The sequence below is a fragment of the Pinus tabuliformis genome, chromosome 7 (assembly GCF_031772625.1).
Source record: "Pinus tabuliformis cultivar Carrire ecotype Pingquan chromosome 7, CPIR1, whole genome shotgun sequence".
In the NCBI taxonomy this organism is placed as follows: domain Eukaryota; kingdom Viridiplantae; phylum Streptophyta; class Pinopsida; order Pinales; family Pinaceae; genus Pinus; species Pinus tabuliformis.
In genome coordinates, this window is record NC_142293.1 from 1,967,912,303 (window position 1) to 1,967,925,768 (window position 13,466).

Below are 13,466 nucleotides of genomic sequence, written 5' to 3' on the forward strand. Positions count from 1 at the left end.
CCCGATGCCTTATCATTTGGCATACTTTTGACAGCGTCTTCCACCTCCTCCATTGAGACCTTTCTGAGCAGAGCAGAGTTTTGCTCTGAGGTTATGATGTTGGGTATAGCTTTAGTTAGTTCCTCTATGGCCTCGGATCTATCTTCTTGCGTTTCCTGAGGTATATGCTTGAAGTTCCTCGTGAGCAGCGTTGATATGTCCTTGTGGTTTTTAAGAATTTCCCCTACTTCATTTTTGAGCCTGAGGATTTTGTTTGCCCTCCTGTAGTCCATCGTCGATTTGTGAAATTTTTTTGTATTTTGTCCTCCCTCCTTCAGCCATTGGATCCTTGATTTTTGCTTCCACAAAGTTTCTTCCTATTGGCAACGAAGTTTCCATTGCTGCATCAGAACCTTCTCCTGTTCTTTTGAGTCTTCTCTATAGTTCCCGGAAGCCCATTCCTTGTGAATTTGATTTAACTTACCTTCAATGGTGTTCTTTTCCTGGAAGATGTTCCCAAACTTCTCAGTGTTCCATTCTTTGATTCTGTATTTGATGTGTTTTAGCTTGCTTTGGAACTTGAACATTTTGGTGCCTCTTAGATATGATGGTTCGCGCCACCATTCCTTCAGCAGATTTGCAAAGTCGGGATGAGTTAACCAAAACTTTTCAAATCTGAAGGGCTTGTTTCTAGTGGTGCAGAGGATGGCTACTTCGAAAGCTATAGGCCAGTGATCTGATCCTCCACTGGGGAGGATGTCAGAGTCCACTATTGTTCCTCCGAGTAGGATACCTTCTGAAATCAGAGATCGATCCAACCGAGAGGCGATCCTATTGTCTCCTCCTCTTCTATTTTTCCAAGTGTAGGAGCCATTTTTGTGGAGAATGTCTACTAGCTTGGCAGCTTCTATGAAATCAACAAAGAGTTCTGTATCTTTGTTGAGCTTTCTGAGACCTCCTTTCTTCTCTAGTAGGGATGTAATCATGTTAAAATCTCCACCCATGATGATATTAGAGGTGGGGTATCTTAACTTTAAATTCATAAGAGAATTAAGAAAAGAAAATTTGTCATCTAGTCTTTGCGGGCCATAGACATTAATGCATAGGTAGGTTTCAGAGTTACCTGTTATTTGAAATTCTGTGGCAATAAGCGAACGTGCAGCCTCCATTGAGATAATGTTTATTTCTCGGGTGTCCCAAAGTGTAGCTATGCCTCCTTCCCATCCTTGACTGGCTACATCTATATATTTGATAGGTTTGCCTAGTCTTTTGCTGATGTTCTCCATTTGGTTAGTAGCGCATTTGGTCTCCTGTATGAACATGATGTCTGGCTTTTTTTGTTGGAACTTTCTCTTGAGCAGTCTTTTCTTAGCTTGGTTGTTAAGCCCTCTTGCATTCCATGAGATGACCTTCATTGATAACTAAAAAACTCATTGGTAGGACTGGAAGGCATGAAGAGCCTTCATTTTCCAAGAGTTGATCATTAGAATCCCCAGGTCGTGCAACACCTCCCCACTGGTTATTCTGCCTCTTCTTTTATTTGGCTTCCGGCCTGTTGGGTTAAGGGATATGCTCTTTGACTAATTACCTGTGCCTTTTGCGATACCTAATCTTATGTTTTACCTTTCGAGTTCCACCTTTTGACTTGCTATGAAGAGATCGCTGATTTTCCTGATTTCTTCTTCCGAAATGTTGTCTAGCCCTTGGGTTTTCCAGTTTTTTCCATAGCTGGGAGGTTGACTCCTTCTTTTTCTAAGACTGCATTGAGCTCTAGATCCTCGCTTCCCCCGTCGCTGGTTATCATGTCAGTGTCTTCATCATGTTCATCTTCGAACTCTTGCATTTGCACTTCTGTTCTGAGTGTGTTTTCCTCCCCATCCTGAGTTGTGTGTTCTATCTTGTTTTTTGGTACTTCAATAAGTTTTGTATCTCTATTAGTGCCTTATGAGTCTATATCAGTTTCCAGAATGTTGAAGGTGTTACTGATAATACCAGGTCCTGTTTCTGCTCTGTTTGTTCTTTTTATGTTGGCTCTCTGTCTTATTTTTGGCATTGTGAAGGCCTCTTTATTCTTTGTTGCTTGCTCTTGTTTGTGTTCGTCCCCTGTTTTGTTGAGGGGGCACTCTCTAACGAGGTGTCCATGCTCATGACACCTTCTACAACAGAAGGGGATTTTTTTGTAGTCGATGGCTTGATAGTAGTCTTCATCTCTGAATTCCAGCCACAGACCTTCATGCAGGGCTCCTGAGACGTCCATCTCAACATAAATGTGTGCGTAGGAAGTATATCTTCATTGCATTGTTGCTTCTGAAGCTTTAATTAAGGTTCTGAGCCGGTCTCCTATCTGCTTAAGCATTGCCAGTCCCCAGTAGTCTATGGGAAGGGAGAATAGGTGGATCCACACTGGAACCTGTGTGAATGTCTCTTGTTCAGGGACGAAGTCTGCCTTCCATGGCCTCATGTAGAGTCCAGCTGAGGCAAAGAAGTATGGTCCGCCATCGAAGACCCTGTCCTTATCTTCTAAGTTTGTAAAGACAACCGTGAAGAAGCCTTTAGCTCCAAGGTGGAGTTTAACATCACCTTTTGGCATCCAGTGTTGTTTGATCCATTGGCAGAGTGTGCGTTCTGTTGGCCACAGTCCCATAAATTTGCAAATAACTGCATGCTCCATCATGTGGTCTCTGTAGGCCTGAATGTCTGGATCTGAGAAGACTACTCGAAGGGTTTCCTTTTTCTTTGGTTTGCATGCTCCTTGAGTTGCCTGTTTGGAGCCGGGGTTGACAGTCTTTGCTTGCTCCTCTTCCTCTTGTGAGTGCAGCCCCGTTCCATTTTCTTTTTCGCCTTCTGTTTGGGCTATTACTGGTGTTGTGTTCCTTTGTTCTGCTTCTAGTCTTTTGTCCTCCTTCTCCTGTCCATTATTGGCTTTACCCGTCATCTTGGGGTTTTTTCTTGTCTCCTTCTGCAGTTGCTGTGTCTTTTCTCCTCTGCTGCCACTGCCATCCTTACGATCTCCAGAGCCATTGATTTTAAATCCTTCCATCGTTTTCTGCTTTTGCATGACTGCCTGCTTGAAGGTTGGGGTCCTAGTGGACCCCTCGTTTACCATTTGTCGGGTCAGTCCTCGACCTCTGTGAAGTAAATCTACTAATCTGTCTCTTTGTGCTTCCAGAACTGTTGCTGAGGCTGCAGTTTGCGGCTTCAAACCCTAGGTCTCGAACATGCTCTAGTGCTGATCATCCTCTTAAAAAAAATGATTGTACTTTCATTTAGTCATCTCTATCTAATAATTTTAATTTGGTCATAATTTAATGCTACTTATATCATTATTATTTAATTCATGTTTTATAATTAAAATGATGTTAATAACTTTTGTAATAAATTATATTTTTTTTTCAAATTGTAATTATAAATATTTTTATGTAATTTGTTGTTTTAAAACTAAGATGAATGTAGATTTGAACTAGTTCTTTTATTGGATAGAAGAATGGTTTTGACTAAAATATTATCATCTTAGAATAATTTAATTCCCAAAAATGACTTTTATCATCAACCCCTTTACAATTTAAACAACATTCATTTTCAATCCCTCCCACACAATTTAAACAAAATATATAAATAAACTAAATCCACTAAAAAACTTCAGAAATAATAATAAAACTAACAAAACTTCAAAAATAATAATAAAACTACCCTTGATGAGTGTTTTTATCTAATAATAATAATAAAACTTCTTTAGCCACTGTAAACAATGTGATTTTCAGAAATTAAAAATCCATACCTGAAAGTCAAACCTCACTTTAATATCCCAGCGAACACCCTAGCCATGCGAGTTTCTTACGAGTTTCCAATTTCAAAATCAGTGACAGTCACACTAAAGTAGTTTAAACATCAGATCTAATTATAGCAATTAAAATTATGTGCCAATATAAACAATGTGATTCCAGAATTTAAGATTTAATTATGTGCCAATATAAACAATGTGATTCCAGAATTTAAGAAGTCATATTAGAAAGTAAAGACTCACTTTTAATATCACAAACTCACACCCTAGACATGCAAGTTGCTTACGAATTTCCAATTTCATAGTCAGTCATGGTCAAACTAAACTAGTTTAAACACCATAAGCTCTTTGACACTATAAATGATGTGATTGTCAGACATTAAAAATTCCATGTTAAAAAGTAAAGACTCACTTTAAAATCACAACTACTCCCCTAGCCATGCAAATTTCTTGGGAAATTCCAATTTCATAATCAGTCACAGTCAATCTCACAACCATGCCAGTTTTCCACACTGAATTTTCTTTCTCACGGTTCAATGTAGGAGCCCGTTCCATCAAGTTTCTCTCGCTCAAATTTTCTTTGTTTGTAAGTCAATGGTAGAGTCATTCCATGCCCTCGGACTTGAAAAATGAACGAACATCTATATCAGAAGTGCAGATTCAGTGTAACTGGAACAAAGGGTTAGAAAAGTAATAAATAACGCAGAGCCTTATGATCGTTGGTGCATCTCCCCTCATCAAATTAGAAAAGAAAAGCTCGAGAGGAAAGCTTCGAGCTCTGTCTTGAGACGCTAATGGAGATGAAAACAATACACAGCCGCATGTTGCTTATCGTCACTATATGGACGCACTTTCACCTATTACTAGCTCAACCTATCTGGAGTGGTGAACCTCTCTGGAGTGGTTGTGGGGAAACAGAATATATAAATGGTAGCGATTTCCAGCGTAATGTAATCCAGGTTTTGGAATCATTGTCGGCGAACGCTTCTACCAGCGGGTTCAATACCTCAAGTGTTGAGGGGCAAAACAGCAATAGCGCTATTTATGGGTTTATCCAGTGCAGAGGAGATTTAAATTCCTCCGATTGCAAAGGCTTTGCTTCTACGGCGAAAGAAAGCCTTGTAAAGAAATGCCACAACACTTCTGGATTCTTTTATATAGATGCCTACTTCTTACGTTACGACAATCATAGTTTTTGGAACGATTATGATGAGAGCAGTGACCATCATATCATTTGTAACAATAATATTGCAAGCGATAAGCCAGATGACTTCGCAAATATTACGCTGGAGGCTCTGTCAAAACTTATCAACAAAACTGTGCGGAGTCATACACTTTTTTCTACAGATAAATTTGAAACCAATGATGGAGGTTTCTCGGAAATCTACTCCCTAGCCCAATGTTGGAATTATGTGTCACCAACAAACTACCAAACGTGCCTAGCTGTCGGTCGGTCGATTTTATCTGATCTGGGTGAGGGATGCAAAACTGGATGTCTTGGATCACGCTACTTAAGTATGTACTACATGTTGGTTTACAACGTTTACAATTTTTTTAATACTTTGTTGGTGTACATGCACTTAGACTAGCTGTGTTGGTGTACATGCACCTAGATTAGCTTCAGTTAACTTATTGCTTGCATGTGGCACATCTACACATTAACATAAGATAAAGCACACTTAGCTTTAGTTAGCTTTAGTTATTGCATGTACAACTAAGCTTAACTTAGTTTCTTTTATGTATTTATTCTAAAACTAATATTGTAGAATCAATTTTTTCATTCTTTTCTCAATTCTTGCTCGCTTCCTTCCATCTCTTGCAAGCTTGTTTATTGTTTTGCAGATCTAGATCTGTGTATCTCAAAAATCTTACATGGTATCAGAGCACAGGGATTTGTAATCAGTGCACAAGCAATTTTATTTGCAGGTTCAGAAGATTGAAGCAACAACAAAGAATGGAGTCTAAATTGGAGTTTCCACAATCGGCAATTCTCACTCCATATAATTATTTCGAATGGAAGCCAAAGATTCAACTTCATCTCAGAAGTAGAGGCTTATTTCGAATAACCATGGAAACGGAAGTTGAACCAACATCAGCAATGGAGAAAACAATATATTTCAATCGCATGGACGAGGCCTTCGGCATCCTATGTTTATCTATTTCTCTGGAACTGCTATTTCATGTTGAATCATGTTCAACTCCAAATGAAGTATGGAAAATTTTGGAAGGATTGTTTGGAAAACAAGATGAAATGCAAGGTCACATTATCGAAAATGAGTTAAACTCATTAGATCTGAGAAACTTTGAGAACATTCAAGATTTTTTCACAAGGTATAAAGCCTTGTTGGTTCAGCTGAAAGGATGCAGGATCAACAAATCCAAGCAAGAAAATCAGTTGATTCTTTCCATTTTATCAAAACTTGGTCCAGAGTATGCAGTATTCGTCTCTACATTCCACACAGTCAGATCTGCAACTGGTGCAGCTTGGAATATGCCCTCACTAGATTCTTTTATTCAGTCTTTGATGCATGAGCAAGATAAGCTCATCAAAATGGGCACACTTAAAAATTCCAAAGCGCATGCACTTACTGTGCATGCAAAAGGAAAGGCAAATTCCAAAGACCATGAGAAAGGAAAAGGGAAGAAGGATCTTGATCCAAGAAAGGGAGGACATCCCAAACCCCCTGATGGATCATCTAGCTCAAAGGAAAGGAAAGGAACGAAAGGGAAATCAATGTGCAATTATTGCCACCGTGGTTTTCATCCTGAATCTGCATGCATGAAGAAGACTATAGATCTTATGGCACAGACACTCTAGCAACACAATCTTGGAGACCACATTCCTGAGAATGCTAAGAAGAAGTCTGGAGAAAAAGCACCAGATCCAAGAGGTAACGGGCATGCTTTGATTGCTCTTCATTCTGCACCACAAGAATGGATCATCAATTCAGGAGCTTCACGTCATATGGCTTCTTCAAAGGAATCCTTTTCTTCTCTACATGCATACTCAGGTCCTCCCATTCTCATGGGGGATAATTCTGCAGCTGCAGCAACTGGACAAGGAAGAGTGCAATTCGAAGATAGAAGTTTTGAAAATGTCTTGCATATTCCAAGGCTTTCTGTGAATCTTCTCTCAGTGTATCAGATGACACACACAGGCAGCGGAAGGAAAGTGGAGTTTACCCCAGATTCCGTGAGCATTTATGACATGCAAACCAATTTGAAGATTGCATCTGGCAAGGTAAATGATCAATCTCGTCTGTATACATTTTCTGATTTTGTTCCTCAATCAGATTCTATTTTTCTACTTACGCATGCAAATGAAGAAAGTAGGATTTGGCACGAGAGATTTGGGCACTTGAATCTCAGATATATGCAACAGCTTAGTAAGCAAGGGATGGTCAAAGGATTGCCAACCATTGAATTTTCAGATGGTGTTTGTAATGGATGTGCTCTTGGAAAGCATCCACAAGAAAAATTCGAGAAGGGGCATGCATGGAGAGCCTATTCACCTTTGGAACTTGTACACAGTGATCTCATGGGTCCATTTTTGGTGCTTTCAATGAGAAAAGCAAGATATTTGTTGTCATTTATAGATGATTACACGAGATTCACTTGGGTTTACATCTTGAAACTAAAGTCTGAAGTTTTTCAACATCTAAAGATTTTCAAAGCGCATGTGGAAAATCAGTCTGGAAAACGCATCAAAATACTCCGCACAGATAATGGGACGGAATATGTCAACAAAGATATCAAGAATCTTTGTGATGAAGCAGGCATACAGTTGTAGCATACAGTTCCTTACACTCCACAGAAAAATGGCGTGGCTGAAAGGAAAAATCGATCTTTGAAAGAGATGGCTAATTGCATGTTGCATACAAGATCTCTTCTGTCGAAATTGTGGGCCGAAGCTATTAATTGTGCCTCATACATCCAGAACAGATCTCCTCATAAATCTGTTACTGGAAAAACACCTTTTGAGGCTTGGACTGGCATGAGACCTGAAGTTAGTCATTTTCTTATTTTTGGATCTCAAGCATGGGCCCGCATTCCTCCAGAGAAGAGAAAGGCTTTGGAGCCTCAAAGCAAAGCATGCATGTTTGTTGGATATTCTGATGAAGTCAAAGGGTACAGATTGCTTGATATCCACACTGAAGAGCTCTTTATTGAAAGGAGTGTAAAGTTTGACGAAGATATTTCGCATGCACCAGTAGATGAACTTGTTACCAAATTTTCATCACCACTCATTGATGAGTATGCAGATGAAACTTCAGACCAGCATTCTGATGAAGATGAGTCTTTTCCTGTGACCCCTGTTAGACCACCAGTTGTTGAACATCGAGATCATACTTCTGCATGTAGTTCGGAAGATTCTTGACCACCTTCAACACAAAAATGGCGTAGCATGAGTGATATCCTTGATGATCCTGCCTCTATCCCTCTGTTTGAGGAAGATCCGCAAGCACTCTTAGCTATAGAGCCATCCATGCCCATGCATGCTTATATGATGCATGGATCTGATCCACAAACTTATGCAGAAGCAAATGGGCATCCTTAATGGGAAGCCGCCATGGATGAGGAATATAACTCTCTCATTGAGAACCAGACTTGGGATTTGGTTCCGCTACCTTCAAATCGCAAACTTGTGAAATGCAAGTGGGTTTACCGGACCAAGAAAGCATCAAATGGCCAAGTTAGTCGATATAAGGCATGATTGGTAGCAAAAGGTTTTCAGCAAGTACATGGTGTTGACTATGATGAGACTTTTGCTCCAGTGGCAAAAATGGATTCCATTCGGCTAGCTCTCTCCATTGCAGCAGCAAGAGGATGGGAGGTGAATCATATGGATGTGAAGAATGCCTTTCTTCATGGTGATCTTCAGGAGGAAATCTACATGGAGCAGCCACCGGGATACATGCAGAATTCATCTCTGGTATGCAAACTAAAGAAGTCTCTCTATGGCCTCAAGCAGGCACCTAGAGCATGGTATGCAAAGATGGATTCTTATTTGTTATCTCAAAATTTTATACGCTACAAATCTGATTCCAATGTTTATTTTCTGAAGAAAATTGACTCCTTGTTGATCATAGTACTCTACGTAGATGATCTTTTGATAACAGGTAGTTCAGCTTCTGTCATTACTAACATCAAAAATGCCTTGCATAAGCGGTTTTCTATGACAGACATGGGCTTGCTAAATTTCTTCCTTGGACTAGAGATCCATCAGCGTGATATAGTACTCTACGTAGATGATCTTTTGATAACAGGTAGTTCAGCTTCTGTCATTACTAACATCAAAACTGCCTTGCATAAGCAGTTTTCTATGACAGACATGGGCTTGCTAAATTTCTTCCTTGGACTAGAGATCCATCAGCGTGATTTTGGCATTACCATTTCTCAACCAAAATATGCCAAAGATCTTTTGGCACGATTTCACATGAGTGACTGCAAGCTAGCGGCCACACCTTTCTTATCAGGGATAAAGCTTGAGAATGGCAAAGACACACCATTGGTTGATTGCACATTGTATCGCCAGCTTGTGGGAAGTCTTCTTTATCTCACTCACTCTCGTCCTAATCTCTCCTATGCTGTCGGAGTAGTTTCCAGATACATGCAGGAGCCACATGAGTTACACTGGAATGCTGCAAAGCGCATCCTTCGATATGTCCAGGGGACAATCACCTATGGGATTCATTATGCAGCCAATTGTTCTTTGAATCTCATTGGGTTCACAGATTCAGACTGGGCTGGCGACACCATTAATCGCAAGTCTACTTCCGGTTATGTACTTAGTTTGGGATCCGGCCCAATTTGTTGGTCAAGTAAGAAGTAGGCTTCCATTGCTTTATCATCAGCAGAGGCCGAGTATAGAGGAGCAGTCAATGCCACTATTCAGGCAATTTGGCTACAACATTTCCTATCTAAGCTTGGGATTAGTGTCCATCATCCAACTGTCATCTGGTGTGATAATCAAAGTACGCTAAAGTTTTGCAGAGATCCAGTGCAGCGGCAGCGTACCAAACACATCGAGATCCACATGCACTTCATTAGAGAACTCATTCATGATGGGATCATCGATCTTCAGTACTGTCCTAGTTCCGAGCAGATTGCTGACATCTTCACCAAGACTTTCACTAAGCAGAAGTTTCGATTCCTGCAAGATTGTCTCGGGGTGAAGGACACGACTGCCTAGCAGTTGTCTTTTCTCTACTTTTGCATTATATTTTGAGGCGGGGTTTTCTTCCCACTGGTTTTTCCCTCTTTCCTCCTTTTTATGCATTGTATATGGGTACCTAAAATGGTTGTGTTTCCAGGACTCATTCATTTTGCATCACACTCACCTAAGTTATGCTTAAGGGGGGGTGTTGGTATACATGCACTTAGACTAGCTGTGTTGGTGTACATGCACCTAGATTAGCTCCAGTTAACTTATTGCTTGCATATGGCACATGTACACATTAACATAAGATAAATCACACTTAGCTTTAGTTAGCTTTAGTTATTGCATGTACAACTAAGCTTAACTTAGTTGTTTTTATGTATTTATTCTAAAACTAATATTGTAGAATCAATTTTTTCATTCTTTTCTCAATTCTTGCTCGCTTCCTTCCTTCTCTTGCAAGATTGTTTGTTGTTTTGCAGATCTAGATCTGTGTATCTCAAAAATCTTACATACTTCCATCATGCCGTCACCGCCACTGCATCAAGTATTTCTTTCACACAGTGATTTTAAATGTATTTTCTCTGTCTGTTTTTTCTATGTGGCGATTGGATCAGAAGATAGATGATGTTTTGTCTAAACACATTTATGGTTCTCACTAAAATATGTACTTTCTTTTCCATAATAGAAAGACGTTTTTTTACTCTGAAAAAAATTGGTATGGTGCTTTTGTTCATTTCCTAAAATAAAATAAAAAACCATTTTACGGAGCCTTAATATGTACTTTCTTTTCCATAATAGAAAGAAGTTTTTTTTTTCTGAAAAAAAGGGGTACGGTGATTTTGTTCATTTCCTAAAATAAAAAAACCAATTTACGAAGCCTTAATGTGTGAATTTGTAGGGATAACTGTGGGCGTACTTGGTTGAGGGGAAAGTACCCCTAGGGTCCTTTGGGTTGAGACTCGACCAGACTGAAAATTGCTTATTCAAAGAAACACACACACAACCATTATCTTTACTGTAAGCAAATTCTAATGTTTAGGGTACGTACCTAAGGTCCTACGTTCGAGAAGGCCTTTAGGGTCCAAACCCTTCTTGGAGTTCCCTTCTTCTCCTTTGACCTGTAACACAAACAAATCAAAGAACACAACAGTACATGGACAAATACTTATACATAAACCATCTTCATGCTATAAAGTTAGTTATAAAAATCTTTAAGTAACTACTTGCATAAGAATTCAAAACAAGAATCTCATAAGCACAAAGAAAGATTGTTTCGGGAACCAAGACGTGTTTCTTTATATAAAGGAAAGTAAAGTACATATAATGGAAAGATTTCACCTGAAACACCTTCAGCAGGCTCCAAGCAATGCTTCCTCCCGGATTCATTCCAGCCTCAAGCCTCCAACAAGAGCTCCTTCCAAGTCTTACTCAATGGTGATATAAAGGATGAATGATCACCAATACACATGGAAACAAGGGTTTCCTATGCAAAATGGGGGAAGTGCAGAAGGCACCAAGGACTTCAGACCTGGTCTAAGGGGAAAATCTCAGCATAATAATCTTGCTCTCTTTTTCTCTCTCCTAGGCCTTCCCTTTGATGTCTTTTTATACCATCTCCAAAGTAGTTTTTTAGTTAGGAGTTGGTTGGGAACAGTTGGGCCACGGGCACTAACAGGTGATCAACAGGTAAAACCCGCGATCTCTGCCCGAAAATAAGGAATTATTTATTTTTTTAAGTGTTTTAATACATACACGCGGGTTTGGTATACACAGACCCGTGTGTACACGCGTTTAGCTCAGGGCAATGTCGCGTATAAGGGATAAAACACTGTTTTTTAAATTTTAGGACTAGGTCTGGAAGGAGGGGTTGCCCTAGGCCATGAGTGCAGCATCACAAACCATAAGAGTGAGATTTGGAGCTATAACAGTAGTAGCAGCTACGGTCGGATTAGTTACATTCATAAGCCTTTGGAAGTGGAAGTTTTTCTGTCGTCGAATGCCTTGGGAACGCATTTCTCGAACCGGACGTTCTGGAATTGCTAAACCACTAGTGTGCGCTTGATATACTAGTGTCTTGTGAACTTATCAACTATTTCTTTACCGCAAAACAAATAGATGCATTGTTAATGTTTTTTCAGGGGAAGGAGGAGAAATTGACTTATCGCCTAGTATATCTCATCCGGAACTTATATTCAACTACGACATACTGAAAAAGGCTGCGTCCAATTTTAATGAGGAAGACAAGCTTGGCGAGGGAGGTTTTGGATTCGTATTTAAAGTGAGAGCTTAATATCATTGCTTTATGTCAAATTAGATATTTGGAATCTGCAGCTTCCATGAAAAATAGAATTAATTATGAAGTTCATTGATCTATTGTAGGGGGTTCTACCCGATGCAAGAGAGGTTGCAATCAAACGGCTGAACTTAGATTCAAGGCAAGGAGACACTGAATTTATGAATGAAGCCAATCTTATCAGTCATGTTCAGCACAGGAATTTAGTGAAATTGCTTGGCTGCTCCGTTAAAAGCTCAGAAAGGCTACTGGTATACGAATACCTCGAGAACGGCAGTCTCGACAAAATTCCTTTTGGTAGCTTCTCCCTTGTTAACTACTTAATCCCTGCATGGACATTGGATTTGTTCAAGTTTTTTAGTATAGCTTGCCAATGGGTTTGCTTCATGTTATGCAATCATTGCAGATAGAACAAAACGTCATCTACTTGACTGGAGCGGTAGGTATGAAATCATAGTTGGAACAGCACGTGGTCTGGCCTATCTTCATGAGGAATCTGACATTCAGATCATCCATAGAGATATTAAAGCAAGCAATATTTTACTTGATAAAAAATACAAAGCAGATTTTGGTTTAGCCAAACTCTTTGGAGAAGATCAGAGCCATGTTATCACTAGAATTTTGGAAATTTCAGGTGATTTCAAACTCAAAAGACCAGAGAACAATGCTCTGATACCACTGTTGGGAATTTTTCTGCTAAAATTCCCAAAACAAAAATAATGAACAGAGAAACAATGCTCTGTTTTACACACACAGGATCTTTAACACAACGGAAGCTTTAAAATTTCTAAGCAGACAGAGATTTACACACATGAAAAAGAACTTTGCATTCATCAATAAAATAACTATTGTTACAGGCTTCTTCCTCTCTCAGAGGGATCACACAGGAACATTTGAGTTCAACACAAAAATTACTCTGTCCCTCCTTTTAAAAAAAAAGTTTACACTGCATTACAAAAAAAAACTCGTCTCTGCTAAAGAGATCAATGCATTGCTGTGTGAAAATACAGATGAATTTTTCTCACGCTGCTGCGTTCTATTTTTTACTTCGCACTCTTGTGCATTACAAGTCAATTTACACTGCTGTGTATATTTTCATACGCAGTGCTGCGTTCTTCCCTCTTCACACATTCAAAACTATACATACGCACTGTTGTGCCTCACTTTTCTATTATTTATCAACAACAAAAAACTTACATATATATATGACAACCAAAAGGAAATTACTTCACATTTTCACTGGCCATGCT

At 39.4% G+C, this 13,466-nt stretch overlaps 2 protein-coding genes across 2 annotated transcripts; one reads left to right on the forward strand and one right to left on the reverse strand.

The window, feature by feature from the left end:
* Positions 1-356: 356 nt before the first annotated feature.
* Positions 357-983, reverse strand: LOC149256344 (uncharacterized). The gene has a single exon (XM_089455328.1). The coding sequence runs from the start codon at positions 981-983 to the stop codon at positions 357-359; it is 627 nt and encodes a 208-aa protein (XP_089311454.1).
* Positions 984-4,554: 3,571 nt separating this feature from the next.
* On the forward strand, positions 4,555-12,998 carry LOC149256345 (cysteine-rich receptor-like protein kinase 2). The gene is made up of 5 exons (XM_089455329.1): positions 4,555-5,131; positions 12,062-12,201; positions 12,303-12,513; positions 12,623-12,850; positions 12,973-12,998. Exons 1-5 carry the CDS (start codon positions 4,555-4,557, stop codon positions 12,996-12,998), a joined length of 1,182 nt encoding a protein of 393 aa, XP_089311455.1.
* Positions 12,999-13,466: the final 468 nt, after the last annotated feature.

What these genes read in the sequence shown, in the direction of transcription:
- LOC149256344 (XM_089455328.1), bottom strand. Translation starts at nt 983, where the DNA reads ATGGGTGGAGATTTTAACATGATTACATCCCTACTAGAGAAGAAAGGA.
- LOC149256345 (XM_089455329.1), top strand. Translation starts at nt 4,555, where the DNA reads ATGGAGATGAAAACAATACACAGCCGCATGTTGCTTATCGTCACTATA. An exon ending in ATTTGAAACCAATGATGGAG is followed by an intron (nt 5,132 to 12,061) that starts GTTTCTCGGAAA and finishes ATGTTTTTTCAG; the next exon opens with GGGAAGGAGGAGAAATTGAC. An exon ending in TAGAATTTTGGAAATTTCAG is followed by an intron (nt 12,851 to 12,972) that starts GTGATTTCAAAC and finishes TTACACACACAG; the next exon opens with GATCTTTAACACAACGGAAG.